Source organism: Hyaena hyaena, unplaced genomic scaffold (genome assembly GCF_003009895.1).
Source record: "Hyaena hyaena isolate Hyena2069 unplaced genomic scaffold, ASM300989v1 scaffold_318, whole genome shotgun sequence".
Classification (NCBI taxonomy): domain Eukaryota; kingdom Metazoa; phylum Chordata; class Mammalia; order Carnivora; family Hyaenidae; genus Hyaena; species Hyaena hyaena.
Genome location: NW_024080949.1, coordinates 504,461 through 522,283, shown reverse-complemented (window position 1 = coordinate 522,283; position 17,823 = coordinate 504,461). Strand labels below are relative to the sequence as shown.

At 38.6% G+C, this 17,823-nt stretch overlaps 1 protein-coding gene across 1 annotated transcript in view; it reads right to left on the bottom strand.

The window, feature by feature from the left end:
• Positions 1-4,975: 4,975 nt before the first annotated feature.
• The window catches only part of LOC120242818 (dystrophin-like), a 145,171-nt gene continuing 132,323 nt past the window's right edge, over positions 4,976-17,823 (bottom strand). The window contains exons 6-7 of the mRNA XM_039248765.1: positions 15,514-15,615; positions 4,976-5,119 (exon numbers count right to left, since the gene is read on the bottom strand). Coding sequence (XP_039104696.1) covers positions 4,976-5,119; positions 15,514-15,615 — 246 coding nt within the window. The remainder of the gene's footprint in view (positions 5,120-15,513; positions 15,616-17,823) is intronic.

Sequence of the window (17,823 nt, the reverse complement as noted above, 5' to 3'; positions counted from 1 at the left end):
ATGTTTCTATATATACCATGTTCATTCATTTCATAGTTATTACCCTGGGACATTTGAAGAACTCCAATATCCTGATTTGGAGTCTTCACATTAGTATGTTCTATATGCAATTTATTTCAAAAAATGCTAAATCGGGTATTGTAGAATGTAAATGTTCCCAGACCTGGCAGCTTGTGGATAAGAAAGGATTCACATTGACATTTACAACCAGACTTGCTGGCTCTTTGCCTCCATCTGCCATGCAGGCCTTCAGTCCCATGCAAAGTCCTGTCTACCTAAATGTTTCTGAGACTCTCTAAGGGAGTCTTATATCAGCATGGCTGTGCTCCCCCACGGTCTCTGAGCTGCTGGGCTAGGCCAGTACTGTTTGGACTTAGTGTGTTGTCCATCTTCTTGAATTTTCAAGCTACAAAGTTCTTGAAACTTTGAAACTCTTGAGCAGTGGTGGGTTGAAGTATCATGGAGTTCCCTTTGGCCTCCACAGCACTGGACGTCACTCAAATTCCACTCCATGTTGCATGGAGGGAGATGGATGAAGTTCTTCTTGTAACCACTCAGGCCTATGGCAGTAGTTCTTAAAGTGCAGTCCCAGGACCAGTAGCATTAGCACCAGCTGGGGACTTCGGAGAGGGGCAAATTCTCAGGTCTCACCCCAGATCTACTGACTGACTGAGTAATGTGGGAGTTGAAACCTAACAATCTGTCCTTTAATGTGAAATGGGTAATTTTTTAAAATGTTTATTTTTGACAGAGAGAGAGAGAGGGGGCACAGAGAAGGGGCAGAGAGAGGAGGAGACACAGAATCCAAAGCAGGCTCCCAGGCTCTGAGCTGTCAGCACAGAGCTCCAAGTGGGGCTTGAATTTACAAACCACGAGATCATGACCTGAGCAGAATTCGGACGCTTCACTGACTGAGCCACTCAGGCGCCCCTAAAATGGGTGATTTTAATGAAAGTAAAGCTTGAGAACCAGTGGCAGAGGACATTGGATATGGGCCAACCATTTTATCTTGGCTTCCCCCTCTTCTCCCCAAAGTAGTGGTCTGTGTGAAAGGATGGCCACAATTAAATCTCCCATCCCTGTATGCACCCCCTTTGCAACGACATTGCAGCTCTTGTGTCAAGAGGTGGTCCACCTCTTCACCCCCTGAATCTGAGCTGGCCTCACAATGTGCTCTGACAAAAGAATGGAGCAGAAGTGATGTTGTATGAGTTCCAGAGTCTAGGCAGCAAGAGATCTTTTGGTTTCCACACTGGCCCTCTTGAAACACTGGCCTGAAAATGCCATATAATGAAGCCCTGTCCAGCCTGCTGGAGGAGGAGAGGCCTTAGTGAAGAACCAAGGCTCTCTAGTCAACAGTCACTAACAGATATATGCGAGAGTCCATTTTTGACCATCTAGCTTCTGTTGAGATGCTACAGAAAGGCATGCATGGGAACGGCCCCTACCAAGACCTTCAGAATAACTATCCAGCTCAGCACAGCCCAAACTGCAGACCCACAGAATCAGGAGCAAGTAAATACCTTCAGTTTTAAGCCATTACCTTTGTGGCAGGTTTAGGTAGAGATAGGTAACTGATATACTCAAGTATCCAAGCCTAAATAGTGTCAGCAAAAAAAAATTCTTCTCCAGCATGCCTATTTATCCTGTAAATTGAAACAATTTATATGGCTCAGGGAGGACCACCTCATCATATTATATAATTTAAGTAGGCTGCCGGGAGAGAGCTTAGTTTAGTATTTTTTTTTTAATGCCCTTTGGGCCTCAGTTTCCACATATATCAAAAACACTGAGGCAGATGAAAATTTCAATGATTATTCCAGGTTCAGAGTTCTGTAGTTCTAAGAAATTCAAGTAGAATAAACTGATTTCTTCTACTCCCTAAGTAGAAAAAACACAGAAACATATCTCACTTTTATTCCTCATACATCCAAGATTGAGTTAAATAACGTTAACTACCGGCTAGCTGCTTCCATATCTAGAATTTCCATTAGCTTCTTGGATGGAGAGATAGCACAGGCACAGCAAAAAAACCCAAAACACAACACAACACAACACAACAAAACAAAACACAGGCTTTGGAGCCTGACATACTTGGATTGGAATCCTGGCTCTGTTTCTTCCCAGCTGTGTGGTCTTAATTTAGCTCTTTCCCTCTCTAAGCTTTGGGACACTCACCTTATAAAAATTATGGATACACATATTTGGCGATTATTTTGAGGATAAAGACATATATGTAAAGGTGAGTACCACAACAATAAGAGTGCAATGGAAAAAACTTACTATGATGAATCACGTTGTGTTACAGCACAGCACATGAGATAATAATCATAAATAGGAAGCATACTACAAATTAGATTTTCCTGTTTTATATTCTGTTTATTCCAGATTAACTTTCTGGAAGTCAGGAATATAAACAATTCTTAATTCTAACGTAGAGAACACCACATTAAAGAAAGAAGAACACTTTCTTTGAATAAGAGCAGCTCTGGATCTACCAGCCTCCCTACTAGTTCCGTTCATTCAACATTTGTGCTTTTAACGTTTTTGCTTTAGGCCCAGCTTTGTGTCAGTTTGCTATAGGGGGTAAGAAGCCCCTGATCTGGGGAAAATTCCTCTCTCCTTCAGTTCTTTCTCCAGCTCTGACCCCATCTCCACCAGCTCTCACCAGTTGCTTGGATCTTGAGGGCATTCCCAGACTATCCTTACCAGCACCAAAATGACTGGGGATGGGGTGGGGGGTGGGAATCTGGATGGGGGGAGAAGGAAGCAGGGCAGGAGTTGGGAAAGATGCTGTCTCCCATTTCTTCTTCCTTGTGTCCTTTCACCCTCTGCTCTGGTACCACCCGTCTTTTTGATATTCCTCCATCTTGTTCCACTTCAATGCCTCTGTTCTGGCTGTTCTCTCTGTGTCTACCAGAGTCGTTTCCCTCAGATATATGCATGGCTCACATCCTCACTTCCATCAGCACACGCTGAGTCACATGGGGATCCTATTAAAGTGCAGATTCTGATTCACTGGTTCTGGGGTAGGGCCTGAGATTCTGCATTTCTAACAAGTGTCCATTTGACATCAGTCTGTAGACTACACTCTGGAACGCTTGATAGAATTGAGATGGTACCTATTTTCTTCTTTATCTTGATAGTTATTTACTTTCTTCTCATGATCTTTCTCTTCCAGAGTACATGTTTCATGACTGGAGAGACTACCTTACTTGATTTATTATCCTTGGCACCTAGTATGATGCTCAATACATAAAAATTACTCAACAAATGCTTATCAAGTGAATAAATCACATATGTTGTTGGAAATCAAAACTGGAATTTGGAATGCATTTTCCATTACAAACATTATTGTTACATTTAGGTACTTCACAGATTAAATCGATTTCTGTGCTCTGGCTTTAGAACCTTCTTACCTTGTGGAAAGTGGCTCAAGTAGGAGTAGAAACTCATAATTATGTTCAGAGTTCAACAAACTTATAAATAAATCATTGGAACCCAATCTTTCTATGGAGTTTCAGAGTGAGGCTGAACATAGCAGAGAAAGTTAGAAAACAACTACCAATAAATGATTATATAGGAACAAGCTATGTATATGTGCTGAGGGAACCAACAATTAAAGATCAATTATAAAAAGAAATAAACCTGATATAATTACTTGAATATAAACCCTGATATGGCAATTTTAGTGTCCCAGATTGACAAAGAAAACAAAACAAAACAGAAAACAGAATGCTTGTACTTCTTTTTCAAGTTTCTAGTGTATTAAATGTACCTCTGATGACTACTCAAAAACCCCAGGGGCCACAAGAGACACACTGTCTCCAGCTTCTATGGCCACTTTCAACCTGAGCGCTATTTATGTCTTCTATTGAATTATCATTGTGCTACCCTGGTGGTGGTATTTCCAGTGTGGTGTGTTTCTACTTGATATAAAATAAAAATCAACTTTACTTCAAGAATCAGTCACCATGCTTCAATACTTCAATCATTTGATCTTTGAAAAATAGACATGGCAAAAAACAAAGCACTCCTCCCTCCCGAGATGTTTTTAGTTGTGCCTAATTATAGAACTGGTACAGCGAAATTTTCTGGCTCCCTTCCCCTGAGACTCAAAGCCAGCATTGACAGTGCCACGAGATTTGATGCATACCTTCCACTAACAAATGAATAAGGAGTGAAATATACTGGAAATACTCAGTAAAAACAGAAGTGAAAGCTATGGCTAAATGAAGAAACATTCCTTCCCAAGTCTGCTTATGATCGTCATGGTCTAGTTTTCTTTCTCGAACCACACATGGAAGAGCTCTTAAAATTGCTGTCAAAAGGGAAAGGGGGAGATTCTAGGAGGATTCCCTGTGGTTTCAGCGATTTATATCCGCATATTTGAAGAATACTACCTAAATGGAGATGGAATCCTCATGTATTCAGTGTTAGATTGTACTCAGGTATACTCTACCCTTGATCCCCCCTTTTTGGGGTCATCACACCCAACTCTGCTGCCTGGAATGTCAGCTGTTGGTATTCCTTACTAGGAATTGCTTTTGGCCTCAGAAAAACTCTTTCAAGGTCTCCCTTTCACCCCACTAGGCATCCCAAAGCTGGACAGTGACTGGCTGGTTCCCGAATACAAAGGCCACCCCTCTCCCTGCGATTCAGGATAGCCCACAGGGCCAGCCCAGCTCTAAGGCTCCCAGGGATGTGGCTGAGGCCTCTGTTGTGGTAAAATGACCCTTAACCTTGTTCACTGCCTACTCCCGTGTACCTTTCTTTGTCATGGGTGTATCTCTGGAGAACACACCCCAGTATATATTTGTCATCCAGCAATATGGATCAGAATCTGTTTGCAAGGAACCTACTCTAAGGCATTTTGCATAGTAAATAAGACTACGGTTTATTCCTATTTCATAACTGCAGCGATTTTTTCCTTATATCCAGAGATCACCTCACTGTTGTGCTTCTGAGCAAACGGCTATGGCCAAAGAGCATGTGATTCCGCATACTTACAGGCTCCCACAGCCGTCAGGCCAGGAGCTGGGCCAGGCTGCTTTGCCTTGAGCTCTTGAAGTAAGTGGGTTACCGCCTTCCAATCGGAGCTCAGATCTTCAACCTTTCTCTGTAACAGAAAAACACACATGTTATTTATTTGATTAACACCTTGAAGATTACTTAATTCATGATGTTATTAATTCATTTTGTGAATTCATTATTGTATTTCTATTGTATTTTACTTCTAAATTAATTTTTCTGGGTAGAACTCCTTGTGTAGATATTATAATTATTTTAGCCAACCACCTTACAAATATTTATTGATTGTTTGCTGCATTCAGGCTCTTGCTCCAGGCACAGTTTCACTGAAAGGAAGTAGAGTGCAAACCTTAATGAGAGGAAAACAAACACACAAACAAAAACATGGTCACCTCAGCAATTGTCTTGACCCTCTTAAACAGTATCTAGTGCGTCTGCATAGGGGAATTATCCAGCATATATTAAAAGATATCATGATGTTGCGGTTCACCCCAGATCAATTATACTAGAGCCTCTTGAAGCAAGAGGGTATAGTACACTTGGGGATATGACACTCAAGAGTTCACTTCAAGGAAGGACACTTGTCCCAAATGGTGGAAAAGATGTCAGTGGTCCTTTAGGGACTGTCTCGGCTGCAGAGAGCTGCCTTGTGCAAGAGCATGCCCTTCCCAGGACAGCCCTCATTCAAGGACTGATCAAGGGGATAGTATAAAGGACCAGCCAATTTTGCTTGAAGCAGGACAACTGTGAAGTGTCATTTCAGCTCTAGAGCTCCCAGTGGAGTCACCAAGCCTGTATATGGCCAGTAGTGTGCTGGTGTATGTTAAACAACCAGCTCTCTGGAAAAAACAATCCTAATTTTTGTGTTTGCCAATGTCAGTGGTGTAAACACCCTTACACTAGCCAATTCTGAGTTACAAAGGTGTCCAAGGGCTCATAAAATGCTGGAAAATGTGACAATAGACACTCATGAGCAGATGCAAGCTGGCCTCAGTACACCAGTGGTTAGCCATATAGTTACTAACTGCCCTCAAAATGTGAACAGAAGTCATACATGTTGGTTCTGGGCTGAGGCTTTTACAAGTTGAGTGAGACTTCCCTACCTGCTACTGGCTAGAAGCCAAGGTCACTAGGGTCCTAGGGAAAACTTTCTCAATGGATTGGGGTGAGGATTCATCCTAATGGCCTGGAGCAGCAGTGCTCATGCTTTGAAAGCATCAGAGTCCCCTGGAGGCTTTGCAAAACCAGGATAGCTGGGTCCCAGCCCCAGAGTTCTAGATTCAGTAGATCTTGGATGGGACCTGAGAATTTGCATTTCTCACAATATTCTAGTTGATGTTGATGCAGATTGTCTGAAACCAAAACCTAAGGTGATCATTCTACCTAATGAGTTATCTAGTATCTCCAATGGACTAGGTAGATAAGCACCATTCTTGAAAGAAATAAGAAAACAGGCCTCTACTTCATTTTCTATAAGACATAATTCTCTTAAGAAATCCCATTTGAGAAAAACTGACCAGGAATAAATACTAAAACTACTACTAAAAATTCAACACTTCCTAATTTATATCATCTATGCTTTTGTGGTTCTTTATGTCTATTTTACCTGACACGATAGCAAATCAGGGCTTTTAATTTTTTTTTTTTTTAGTCCACAGTTCATGTTGTTGAACATTTACTCTCACATCAATGAACGTAACTCTTTATTTATTAAAACATAAGCCTTGAATCCAAAAGCAAACAAACCATGCCTCTGATCAGTGAGGGAAACTACCATTGAAAGTCATGACACGTAGAAGATATTTCTCCATTCTGACCTCAGAGCTAAATGCTGAGAATTAAGTGTGATAAAAGGCTAATGAATTAAAACATATGTGGTCTCCTGATCCCCTTGCAAAGTTGCAGTGACTTCACAAGGACAGAATATTAAGAAAAACCATGCTGATAACAAAAAGTGGCAATAGATAGTAGGGAGGAGATAATAAAAGCAGATATTTAGAAAATGGAGTGGTCTTGGTCATTTATGGAAGGGATAACAGGGCAACATATGGCAAAGTCTCATCATACATCATTTAACTTACAGGAAGTCATCTATATGTGCTAAGATAGAGAGTTAGAGATTACAGATTGCTTTAAAGACTGCTAGGATCTGCCTGCTCTTTCACTCAATAAACGTATGACTGAGGAGTGGCCAAGGAGAGATGGGAGTTTTCTGTTCCTATGGTTGTCTTAGGTGCCACTCTTCTCATAGCATAAGCTTCTCACTGCAATGAGATTGCTTCTAATATTTAAAGATTATATTTTTATCTTACAACCTGGCTTCTAAATGCAAATTAACTACTTCATCTGGCTCTCAGCTGAATGAACAGTGATCTGTGTTCAACTTCATAGTCCACGTGAATCAGCATATAACAGAACAGAACAGTAATTGATACAAGATGGCCCTGAAAATCAAGAAAAATTTAAATTCCATTGTGCTTTAGAATCAGAAGTCCTGGTTTTCAGTCTTAACTCATCACTACAGCTTATGTGATCGTTGGCAAATCATATAGGCCATTTAGATTTATCGTCCTTGAAACGTGGATATAACACTACCACCTAACTCATAGCTTTGTTGGAGAAACTAAATGAGATATTTTATGAGAAAAGAACTCTGTGAACTGCAAAGTACTATAAAATTGTTGGTTAGTTATTATGCACTACTTAATGAAGCAAAGCAAAAGATGTTCAATAAAAATTTTCATTAAATTATTAAAATAAAAAATATTTCAATGCTTAAAGGACTAGATTTTGGTTCTCCTAAAAATAACTTGTTTATATATTCAATTCCCTTTTATTAATACATACATTCTGAATAGTCCATTCATTTGTTCAAATGTTATCTTGGCCACTGTTATTTTTCCAGACGGGTAAATGTGTTACTATAATTTCAAATGTAGAAATTTAAAAAAATTAGGTAGCACCCCCACTGGGCCACACACATCTGGGGATAGTGCATAGTGTCACAAATGCTGTAAGCTCAGAATTGTATACTCCCCAAAGTTTCATAATGACTAGCAAATGACATCACATAGAACGGCTACAGGTTTTGATTCAGCTGGTCACAGAAAAACACTCTCACAACTTCTTCAACTATCTCATGTACTTTAGAGTTGAATTCGATTATTTACATATTATGGAAGTTTTGGTTGGTTGTTTGGTTTGGTTTTGCTTTTTGATACTCTGGCAAGTACTCATATTTTCTGCTCTCACATCTTTGATCTTAGGCCGTAAACTTCTTTGAGGTAGCAAAACACGTTGGGTTGCAGCAAGTATTGTGGTCTTCGACACATAACATACTTGAAGCAGTACTCATTGCAAATCTACCAAAGGTCACGGTTTCCTCATCTTGTTAATAATCTTTGGCCCAATTTGAGGGTATAAAATATATGTCTAAATGTTAACATCTTTAAATATAAAATCAATGGAATAATAGCTATTGAGTTGTGTTCTTTTTTAAGTTTATTTATTTATTTTGAGAGAGAGAGAGCGAGCAAAAAAGCAAGCAAGAGCTAGCATGTGCACAACCAAGCAGGGGAAAGACACAGAAAGAATCCCAACCAGGCTCTGCCTGGTTAGCCAGGAGCCCCATGTAGGGCTCAAACTCACAAACAGTGAGATCATGACTTGAGCCAAAATGAAGAGTTGGAGGCTTACTCAAGGGAGCCACCCAGGCACCTTTCAAGTCCCGTTCATGATTAGATTTACAGAATTTAAAACTTTTAGGGTGCCTGGGTGGTTCAGTCAGTTGAGCATCTGACTTTGGCTCAGGTCATGATCTCACGGTTCGTGGGTTCGAACCCGGCGTTGGGCTCTGCACCTACAGTTAGCTCAGAGCCTGGAGGTTGTCTTCGGATTCTGTGTCTCCCTCTCTCTCTGACCCTCCCCTGCTCACGCTGTCTGTCTCTATCTCTCTCTCAAAAATAAATAAAACATATAAAAAAACCCACCTTTTGAAAAAGCTAAGTAAATACAGATCTTAGGCTTTTCCCATAACTGTAGCAGATTTATATTTTACTTAAAGGGAGAAACTTCGAGAGCAACTTTTAAAAATGGCAAACTGAGTTTCATTAGGTGGGGCTTTTGCAGCTGAGCATTGTTTTCTGTTGTATATAATTTGCTTGGAAACAGTCATTAGGGTTAAGACAATTATAACAATGTGAAAAGTATTCTTTATTAAGAGCAGAAATTAATTACAAGAAAACAAGATTTGCGAATATAGCTTTCCTTTTTATTTTAAATTGGAATATGGCTTTAAACTCTATGTGAGTTTGGGATTTTCAAAATTTAACAGTCTTGTATCTTTCTCCTGTGTCAATATTTGGCATGAAATTAATATCTGCTACATAAATAAATGAATCCAACCATGGCTCTATATACACAGACATGCATGTGAGTGTTATAATTGAAACATCTATGTTTCTTTGTCTGTCTTTATAAATGCAGTTAGTACAGTTGAGGGTCAGGGTGAAATTCCAATCTGCAAATGCTTGCCCCGTTCCAGCATGAGCTATTGAGTAAGCCTAAATTGAGACTTTCCCTCCAAATATGTCCTCAGAAAAATGTTGACTCCAATTCAATCCTCATAATGTCTTTTCTGTCTCATTTGTTTTACTTTGAACAAAAAAAGCTGCATAGTAGCCGGCAGTAACCTCAAGTGATAGGAATCTGCGATGCTTATAGAAGTCATCTGACAGAATTGGTTAATAATAATTTTTTTAAAAGGTGAAGTTGGTAAACCATTATCAATTATTCCTAGGGTATACCCCCACACTTACCAGTGGTGAAGACCACTGTAAACAAGTCTAGAAAAGCAAACTAATAAGTTACTCTGATGGGGTGATCAATAATACATATCTAAGAAAAATGAAAAGATTCTCTTTCCTAATATCCTAATATCTTGTGAATGGGTAGTGAGCTTGGGGATAAAAGTTCTAGTGATAACACTGAGGAGGTAAAAAAAAAATGTCCCTTTTGGTAGTTGGCAGCTGGCTAGGCATGATGGCCCTGATTGAACATAAAGAACAGAGAAAATAAACTAGACACACACGACGCCACCCAGCGTCATGTTTGAACGATTCAGACACAAGGTCACTCTGCCACCACCAGAAAGACTATTATAAGGCACTGTTACTTCTTCAACAGGGATAGCTATGCCCTACGTCAATCACCTCACTTTCCAGATAAAAATTATTAAAGATACCCAGTCATCACATGGACTCTGTTGACAGCAGCTAACTTGAATGGCTTCCAATTCCCTAACTCCTTTTTAGGATCACCTCGATAGCCAAACCCTGTAAGCAGCTCTTTCTAACCCCCTCTTCCTGAGATTCCCACCGTCTCCATGGGGAGATCTCTCCCTTGCCGCAGTAAGATAACAATGCGAACATTTAGATTGTAGATATGTTCCTGGTAGTCTTTGGACAGACAGCTTTAATAGCATCACACAGGAATTCAAACAGTGCATACAGCTTAGAAGAAAGATGGTGAGCTCTAGAATTCTGGAATATACATATGAACAATATGAATGCACTTGTTTCATAACCTATAAATATGACAAACAGTATTTCTAAAAAGTGAGTTACTTTATAAAATGGTACTTAAAATATGGAAGTGCTGCTCAATTAAGAAATTAAATATAATTAGACATTTGCGGTCTCATCCACATTCTTAAATGTTTATAAACCATTCAAAAATCTACTATAAACTTATTTTCCCAATGGGCAAATGGGGCTCTTCTTATTTTCAAGCATGTGTGATTAGCATTTATTCAACTTCTCATAGCCTAAAACTTTCCTTGGGTGTAAAGCTATCTTATATTTAAAAAAATGAAATTCTGCTACTCTTGTATTAATAAATTTTAACATCTCTCAGTAATTCTTCTCCCAGCTTTTTCTATCAGTACCGACATGGAAATTGTATTCACTAAATGTGTGAGTCAAAATAGACCTATTCACATTGGGGGTGGGGTGAGGAAAGACTCATGACTGTTATCTCTCTATTGATTTCCGATGTTAAAAAATTGTACCAGGTAAATGAGATCGTATGCCTGACAAAGGATTCAAAAAAGCCAGATATTGTTATAAGTGTGATGTTTAATTAGGCAATGGTTTGACCAACAAGGCACCACTCAACCTGCTGTACCAAATACAAATCTTCAGACACACATCTGTTCTAAGAAATATAGTAAAGATTATCAAGCAAAAACAAACAAACAAACAAACAAACAAACAAAAAAAAAACAACAAAAAACCTAAGGAAGTTCTTGGAGATGTTAAGATATTGATATTAGTGGTAGAACAAACTTGTTGAGGAAGAAAAACAAACTTAATCTGGTTAATTAAAAACAAAACAGCTGGGAAACTGAAACATCTCTGGTTTAATCAAAAGTGACTAATGATGCTGTCATTTTGCGGCTTATATTTGAGGAAATGATGCCTGGAAGATTCTAATTGCCCTCTTGACCGTTTGTCTACAGCAATTATTTTGTGTTAAAGGTTGTTGTGGAACATTTTAACCAAATACAGAATGCCCCTAACACTTAACTTTTTCTGTTACAGTAAAAAAAGAATTGAAGAATATTAATAAAATATCTTATTAGATTCATGTTAACCAGATTTTTTTTATAATCTAAAAGGTATCAGAGCAAACCAGCTAGTTTCACCTCATCACCTCAGCAAGGAAGCAAGACATTTAAAATTCCATTAATGCTCTTAGTTCTAATACATGGAAGAGGATAAAAGTATTTCAAAATACACACATTTAAAAAATTTTAACAGAAAGTATTGTGCTCCAAGTTGAGTTAAAGAATGAGAACCAATAGAAGAAAATGTCTTCTAACTGCTTTAGTTCAAAAGAGAGTTAAAAACACTTAAAAAAAACAAAAAAAAAAGTTTTTTTTTTTTTTGGTAGTTGTCAATATTGTTGTTACTGAAGGCAGCTGTTATTGCTGCTTTTAAACTGCAAAATTACTTTGTGGAAAGTGGACCATATTAAAAAAGATTCTATCAACAGGGAAAAATAGTGGGGGAGAGGGAGGGAGGCAAACCATGAGAGACTCTTGAATGCCTAGAACAAACTGAGGGCAGATGGGCTGGGGGGAGGGGAAGGGGATGATGGGCATGGAGGGGAGCACTTGTGGGAATGAGCACTGGGTGTTATATGGAAACCAACTTGACAATAAACTATTTAAATTTTAAAAAAGAATAAACATTTTAAAAAAACCCAGCATTATCATAAAGTATTATTACCAAAGGGATAACTTAAGCAAAATCTTTATAATTTATCTAATATATCTGACCAGTCTTCAATAACTTCTGAAGATGAAAGAACCATATGCAAATCAAGTGAAATAAAAATGCGTGTTTGTGTGTATGTGCATGGGTGTCTGTGTGTGTGTTTCAAGCGGGAAGAAAGAAAGAAGAGATGGAAAGGAAAAGCAGGATGCTTATTTCTTCAATCATATGATTCTAAAATTTTGCAGCAATGTTGCATCAGAGATCTGGTGTTATGTTTATGTCAGTAGTAGAAGTGTCACCTAATACATACTTGATCTTTAAGAGGAAATTCTCAAAGAAAATAGGAAGAAGTGGGTTAGTCAGGGATGAGACAAAAAGGAAACTAAAAATTTACTATCTTTGAAAATTAAAGAAATACTAGTGAAGTTGATGAAGTGAAGGAAAGGGGGGAATAAAGTGAACAAGGATGAGCCCGGGTCCCAAAGAGAAAGCTGGGGACGTGAGTGTAGTTGCTGAACAGACAGGCTGTCTGATGCAGAATGTGGACGTGCCAATAGACCATTTCCTAAGAACCAGAATCATTCTCCGCTGTGTCCTCAATTAGAATGTCTGTATGCAGAGGACATACCAATTACACATTTAAATATTAGATCTTATATAAACACCATGAAGAAGTTTCATTTTCTTTTTTTAAGAATGTCACCTTCTTCTTCATAATTGTTACCATTTCCAAATGAAACTTCCCCGAATGCAAAACCAAACTTTTTCCATGAAAATGTGCTGCAGGCTACTCAGACTCCTTACACTTCTATTAAGGAGTGAGAAACCCAAAAGTTAAGGAGAAAAAGGCATTAGGAGTAGCACAATTTTTAAAAGTTGGGTATATAAAATGAAAATTGTAAAAGGCTGTGTTTATGGACTCAGAGCAATGGATCACCCTTCAGAAAAATCATCTTGTAATCTTTAAAAAAGCAGTTTTTGATTCATGCAGAGATTTAAACAGTCCCAACATTTTGTTGCCTTGTACTGCAGGGTTCCATATTCTAAACTACGAAGGAGTTGTTGAGCCTCTAGCGTTTCCGGCTACCACAACCCCCAGCTCATCTTCAGATGTTTCCAAGGTCATGGTCTGTATCAAACGCTGCATGTGAATCAACTATTTCTCCACAACCCCACTCTCCCAGATCAATCCTTCCCTTTTGACTCTTGATTATCAACTTGATGTGATTCTTCTCTCAACCCAAGGGATAAATGGTAGAACAGGGATGAGTTTTCACTTAAGTTCTGCTTCTCCCAAATAAGCTGACTTAAAAGGAAATGGGAAAGGAGGGAGAGAGAGAGAGAGAGAGAGAGAGAGAGAGAGAGAAGGAAAGAGAGGGCTGACTCTATAAAGTGGTTTTAAGGAATGCAGATGAGAAGGAAAGTTACCATCTCCTTGCTCTTTCTTTTATTTCAGGAAGATAATTCCCCTTCTCTATCACTGATGGGAAGGCAGAAAGTAAGTGATGCTCATTCAGACAGTTCTGGTCTTCAAGTGGCCCAGGAGTTGAAGGCTTGAGTGGGAGGTGTGATAAATTAGCATCAACTGCTTGGATTGTTTACATACGATAAAAAAAAAATTCTCATTGACTTTCAATTAAGAATTTTCCCTCTCTCTTTCTCTCTCATTCTCTCTCTCTCTCTTTTTTTTTTTTTTTACAAAGGCACAGAAGTAAAAGACAATTTCAATGCTTATTTGTAATCTGTAACAATTGTGTCAAACCCGGCATAGAGTCTTTGACAATCAAACAAGAGCAGACAGAGTAGACCTATGGAACAGTCCATTTGTATGTTTCATTGCTCGCCACCAGAGTCACTCTGATAACCAAGGAGAGTGTCTGCTTAGGGACTGGCTTTCTGGAAAGCATCAGCAGAATCCCTGGAAATTTGCTGCTTTCGGGCCTTCTCCAGCTCTCCAATCTAAATACTGAACACAGTGTTACTTCATTAATATTATCATCCTGGGCTTGGAACTGGATGCAAATTATTAATATCATTTTGGATATAAGGAATGGTGACAATGCATTCCTGAGTAAATGTTTACTGGTATCTACACACAAATCTGTGCCTTTTAGCATCTGGTCATTGGACATTATGTTTAAGCTAAAACTGTACATTTACCTAAGGAAAGGGCCTTGTAAACTGTAAGAAAAACAAACATTTTTTAGAAATGAACCTTGGACCAAGCATAAGCAGTGACCTTAGAGACAAAGTCTAAGTCATGGTAATGTTTGCAAGGACAAACTAGTTCTGTATAATGAGGTTATTGACCTGCACTGTTTTAGAGCAGTTTTAAACATGAGGGTGAGGCTCACTAAATCTCAGACTGCAATGTTAGCTAGAGAAACCAGGACTGATCAATAAACAGCCACCATTACAGGCTCTCTGGAACCTTCATCATAATGGGACCCGTTATAATTTTGGTCAGGTAGAGAAAATCAGGTAACCTACACCTAACGTCTATTTATCACTGGACTCTCATTTGCAAATGGAAGCCATTGATTGGCCATGTTTTTTGAAAACCGAGCTGGCTTTCCATTTCTCTCCTCATGTAATAGCCTGCTAATAAATGTGTCCTAGACTTCAAAACGTACACGAGGAAAGGAAAGAAGTAGAAAGCTATCTCCCAGGCCTGCTTTTTACCAAAGAGAGAAGTAATTACATGACATTTCACTAAAAATTCTTGACCCAATAAAGTACTAAAGCCCAAATGCCAATTTTCCTCTTTCATAAGAAAAGAGTGTAACAGAGAAAAGAAAGGTCACGGACCATATTGTGATTCTTTACAGCTGTTGGAGACAGACAGTATGATGCAGTAGCTTGATTTGAATTAAGCCAAACAATATGAAAAGCATCAAGGCTGGCAAGCAAAGCAATAAAGCCTCAAAGAATTTAATCTACCTTGAAGGTGGGACTACTTTCTGTATTGATGGCAGCACACCGGGACAGAAATGAGTCCTTTAATGCAATGACTCGTTAATAGCCTTAAGATCACACTATATAAATAGGATATGTTGATCAAAAAGACAGCTCAGCCTCTGCTCTTGCGGTATGGACGATATTTCTTTACAAGTTATTTCATTGATTATAAATAGACCACGTCAATGGCAAATGTACAACAGGGGAAGCATAACCCATTATGAGGTAATGGATATCGCTTCATTACCTTCACTGGCTGAGTGGCTGGTTTTTCCTTGTACAAATGCTGCCCTTTAGACAAAATCCCTTCCACATCCGGCTGTTTAGCTTGAACTGCTACTTCAATTTCCTGGGGAAAAGAACACATACAGTGCAGATGAACTTCAGTTAGCAATAAAATTACTAAATTTAAATATACCCTTGGAGACTCCACATGTATTGCAGACCAATTTCTGCATGGTACACAGGGGCACAAAAAGGTAGCTTTAGCGCCAAAAAAAGAAAAAGACGCCTTTAGGAAACGAACAAAAGTTTAAAATGTTTATCCAAAATATTCTTGAATCATATCCTAATACTATTAAATAGAAACACAGACATTAGCTTTGGTTTTCAAAATCATTCGAACGCAATGAGAAATATGATTTATGAACATGATTAATATGGATAAGTGCTATTGTTAACTTCAGTAATCTCAGTAATCCTAATGTTCATTTTACTTGACAGACTTCTTATTTTAACAGTATTCTCCTGGGCTTTGGATCCAAAATTTCATTTCGAAATAAAACCAAATAATTCTTTCCACATCATTGTCAAGATTAAGTTTCTTTCCGAAGAGTAAACACTTAAAGCTCAATGTCAAGGCTTATTAATTATTAAGCAGTCAAATTAAATAGGCCTTTTGAGGAATGATTTAATCATTTAAAATAAAAACTTGTTTGTTTCCCTTAATCTAGAGAAGACTGAAGAATGACCAAACACGCAAACAAAAACCTCTTTAGCTATGAATATAAAGTGTTTTGTTATTGGCCGCTGTCTAGCTCGCCTGAAGAGAGAACAAAAGAAATGTGCATAAATTGAAGCCGAAGGAAGTGAAGTTAAATATTACAGAAGACTTTTTGGATGGAACACTTGTTAAACACTAGGATGGAATATCGATTAATCAATGTCAGGCGTCAGTCAGGGCCTGGGCAATCTTCCCCAGATAGCAACTCCTGATTAACCCATATCTCCCTTCCGCCCTCTCCTACTCTGCTGCCTCCCAGCACTGCTGTGTGTGCGTGTCTTCATGCCACTGCTTCTTTTATATACTCTGTTTCTTTCTTTCCTTCTCAGCCCATCAGAGCGGGGAGTCCTCTGAACCCAAATTACTGTAACTTATATGGCACACTATGGTGTCTTGTGACTTATGCGTGTTCAGCACACACACTTGGAAAGGATTATTTCTTTGGTTCTTATTATAATAAATACCAGGGGAAGGTAGACACTCTAGAGTGTTTATAACATTAAGACTAACCCCACGCATTAATGGTTATGTGCGCACCACACACACACACACACACACACACACACACACACACCACTTTTAGGAACAAGAATTATGGAAGAAATAAAATCTTATAAGAACTCTTTTATGATAAAAAAAAGTTTTTTAAAAAATCGTGCAAACTTGTAACAAGTTCAAATTCAGAGCATACTTTTGTGAGAACTGGGCATTTCTTCCCTTAAAACTGTTTATAAGTGCATCCGGTATAAATTCTAGACCTTCAGAAAATGATCACAAATAGTCAATAATTTTACCAGTGTTTTCGGCATACAGCCAATTGATGAACACTAACGTCTTTATCTCCCTGCCCCTCTTCTTTAATCCCAAATAGTTCCAAAGATCACAAAACATTGATGCTACTATTGAGAAGGCACTGGCAAACAGGGTTAGGAGACTGCATTTTATATTACAAGGAATTCCCTTAGGAACCAAACACATTTTAATTCGTGAAATTTTCATTGGCAAATGAACAGAAAGAGCAGCAAGGCTGACATTAAGGCAGCCCAGATATTCCTTAGAGCTGAATTTGAAGCAGGTGCTTGCTGGATGGACTGAGGAAAAGTTGGCACGCCTTGTGATATGTCCCTCTTTTGCACCTGCAGAAGGTAAGATATTCCCTCTTCAGGCCATCAAGTGAGCCTCAGATTTCGTCCTCTGATGAATGAGCATTGCAAAGTCATATCATTTCCCTTTATAGAAATGTTTCCTATTAGCACGTCCTTCTATCACCACCAATGTCATCTCTACATCCTTCGATGAAATAATGAAGAGTTTAAGTACCTGGATGAGATGTACCCTTGGTCCTACAGAAATAGAACAATGGTGAAAGAATCATGTTCAGCTCTCAATCCTTTGTTGTTATTTCTTGGCAATTTTTTGGGAAGCGTGATCTCTAATTACATGCACCTTTGATAAATAACTTCTAGAAGACCATTGAGAAAATAGAATTCTACAATTTACCTCACTACATGTATAGGTACTGTGAATTTACTAGTTAAAAGGTAGGCCAGTTAT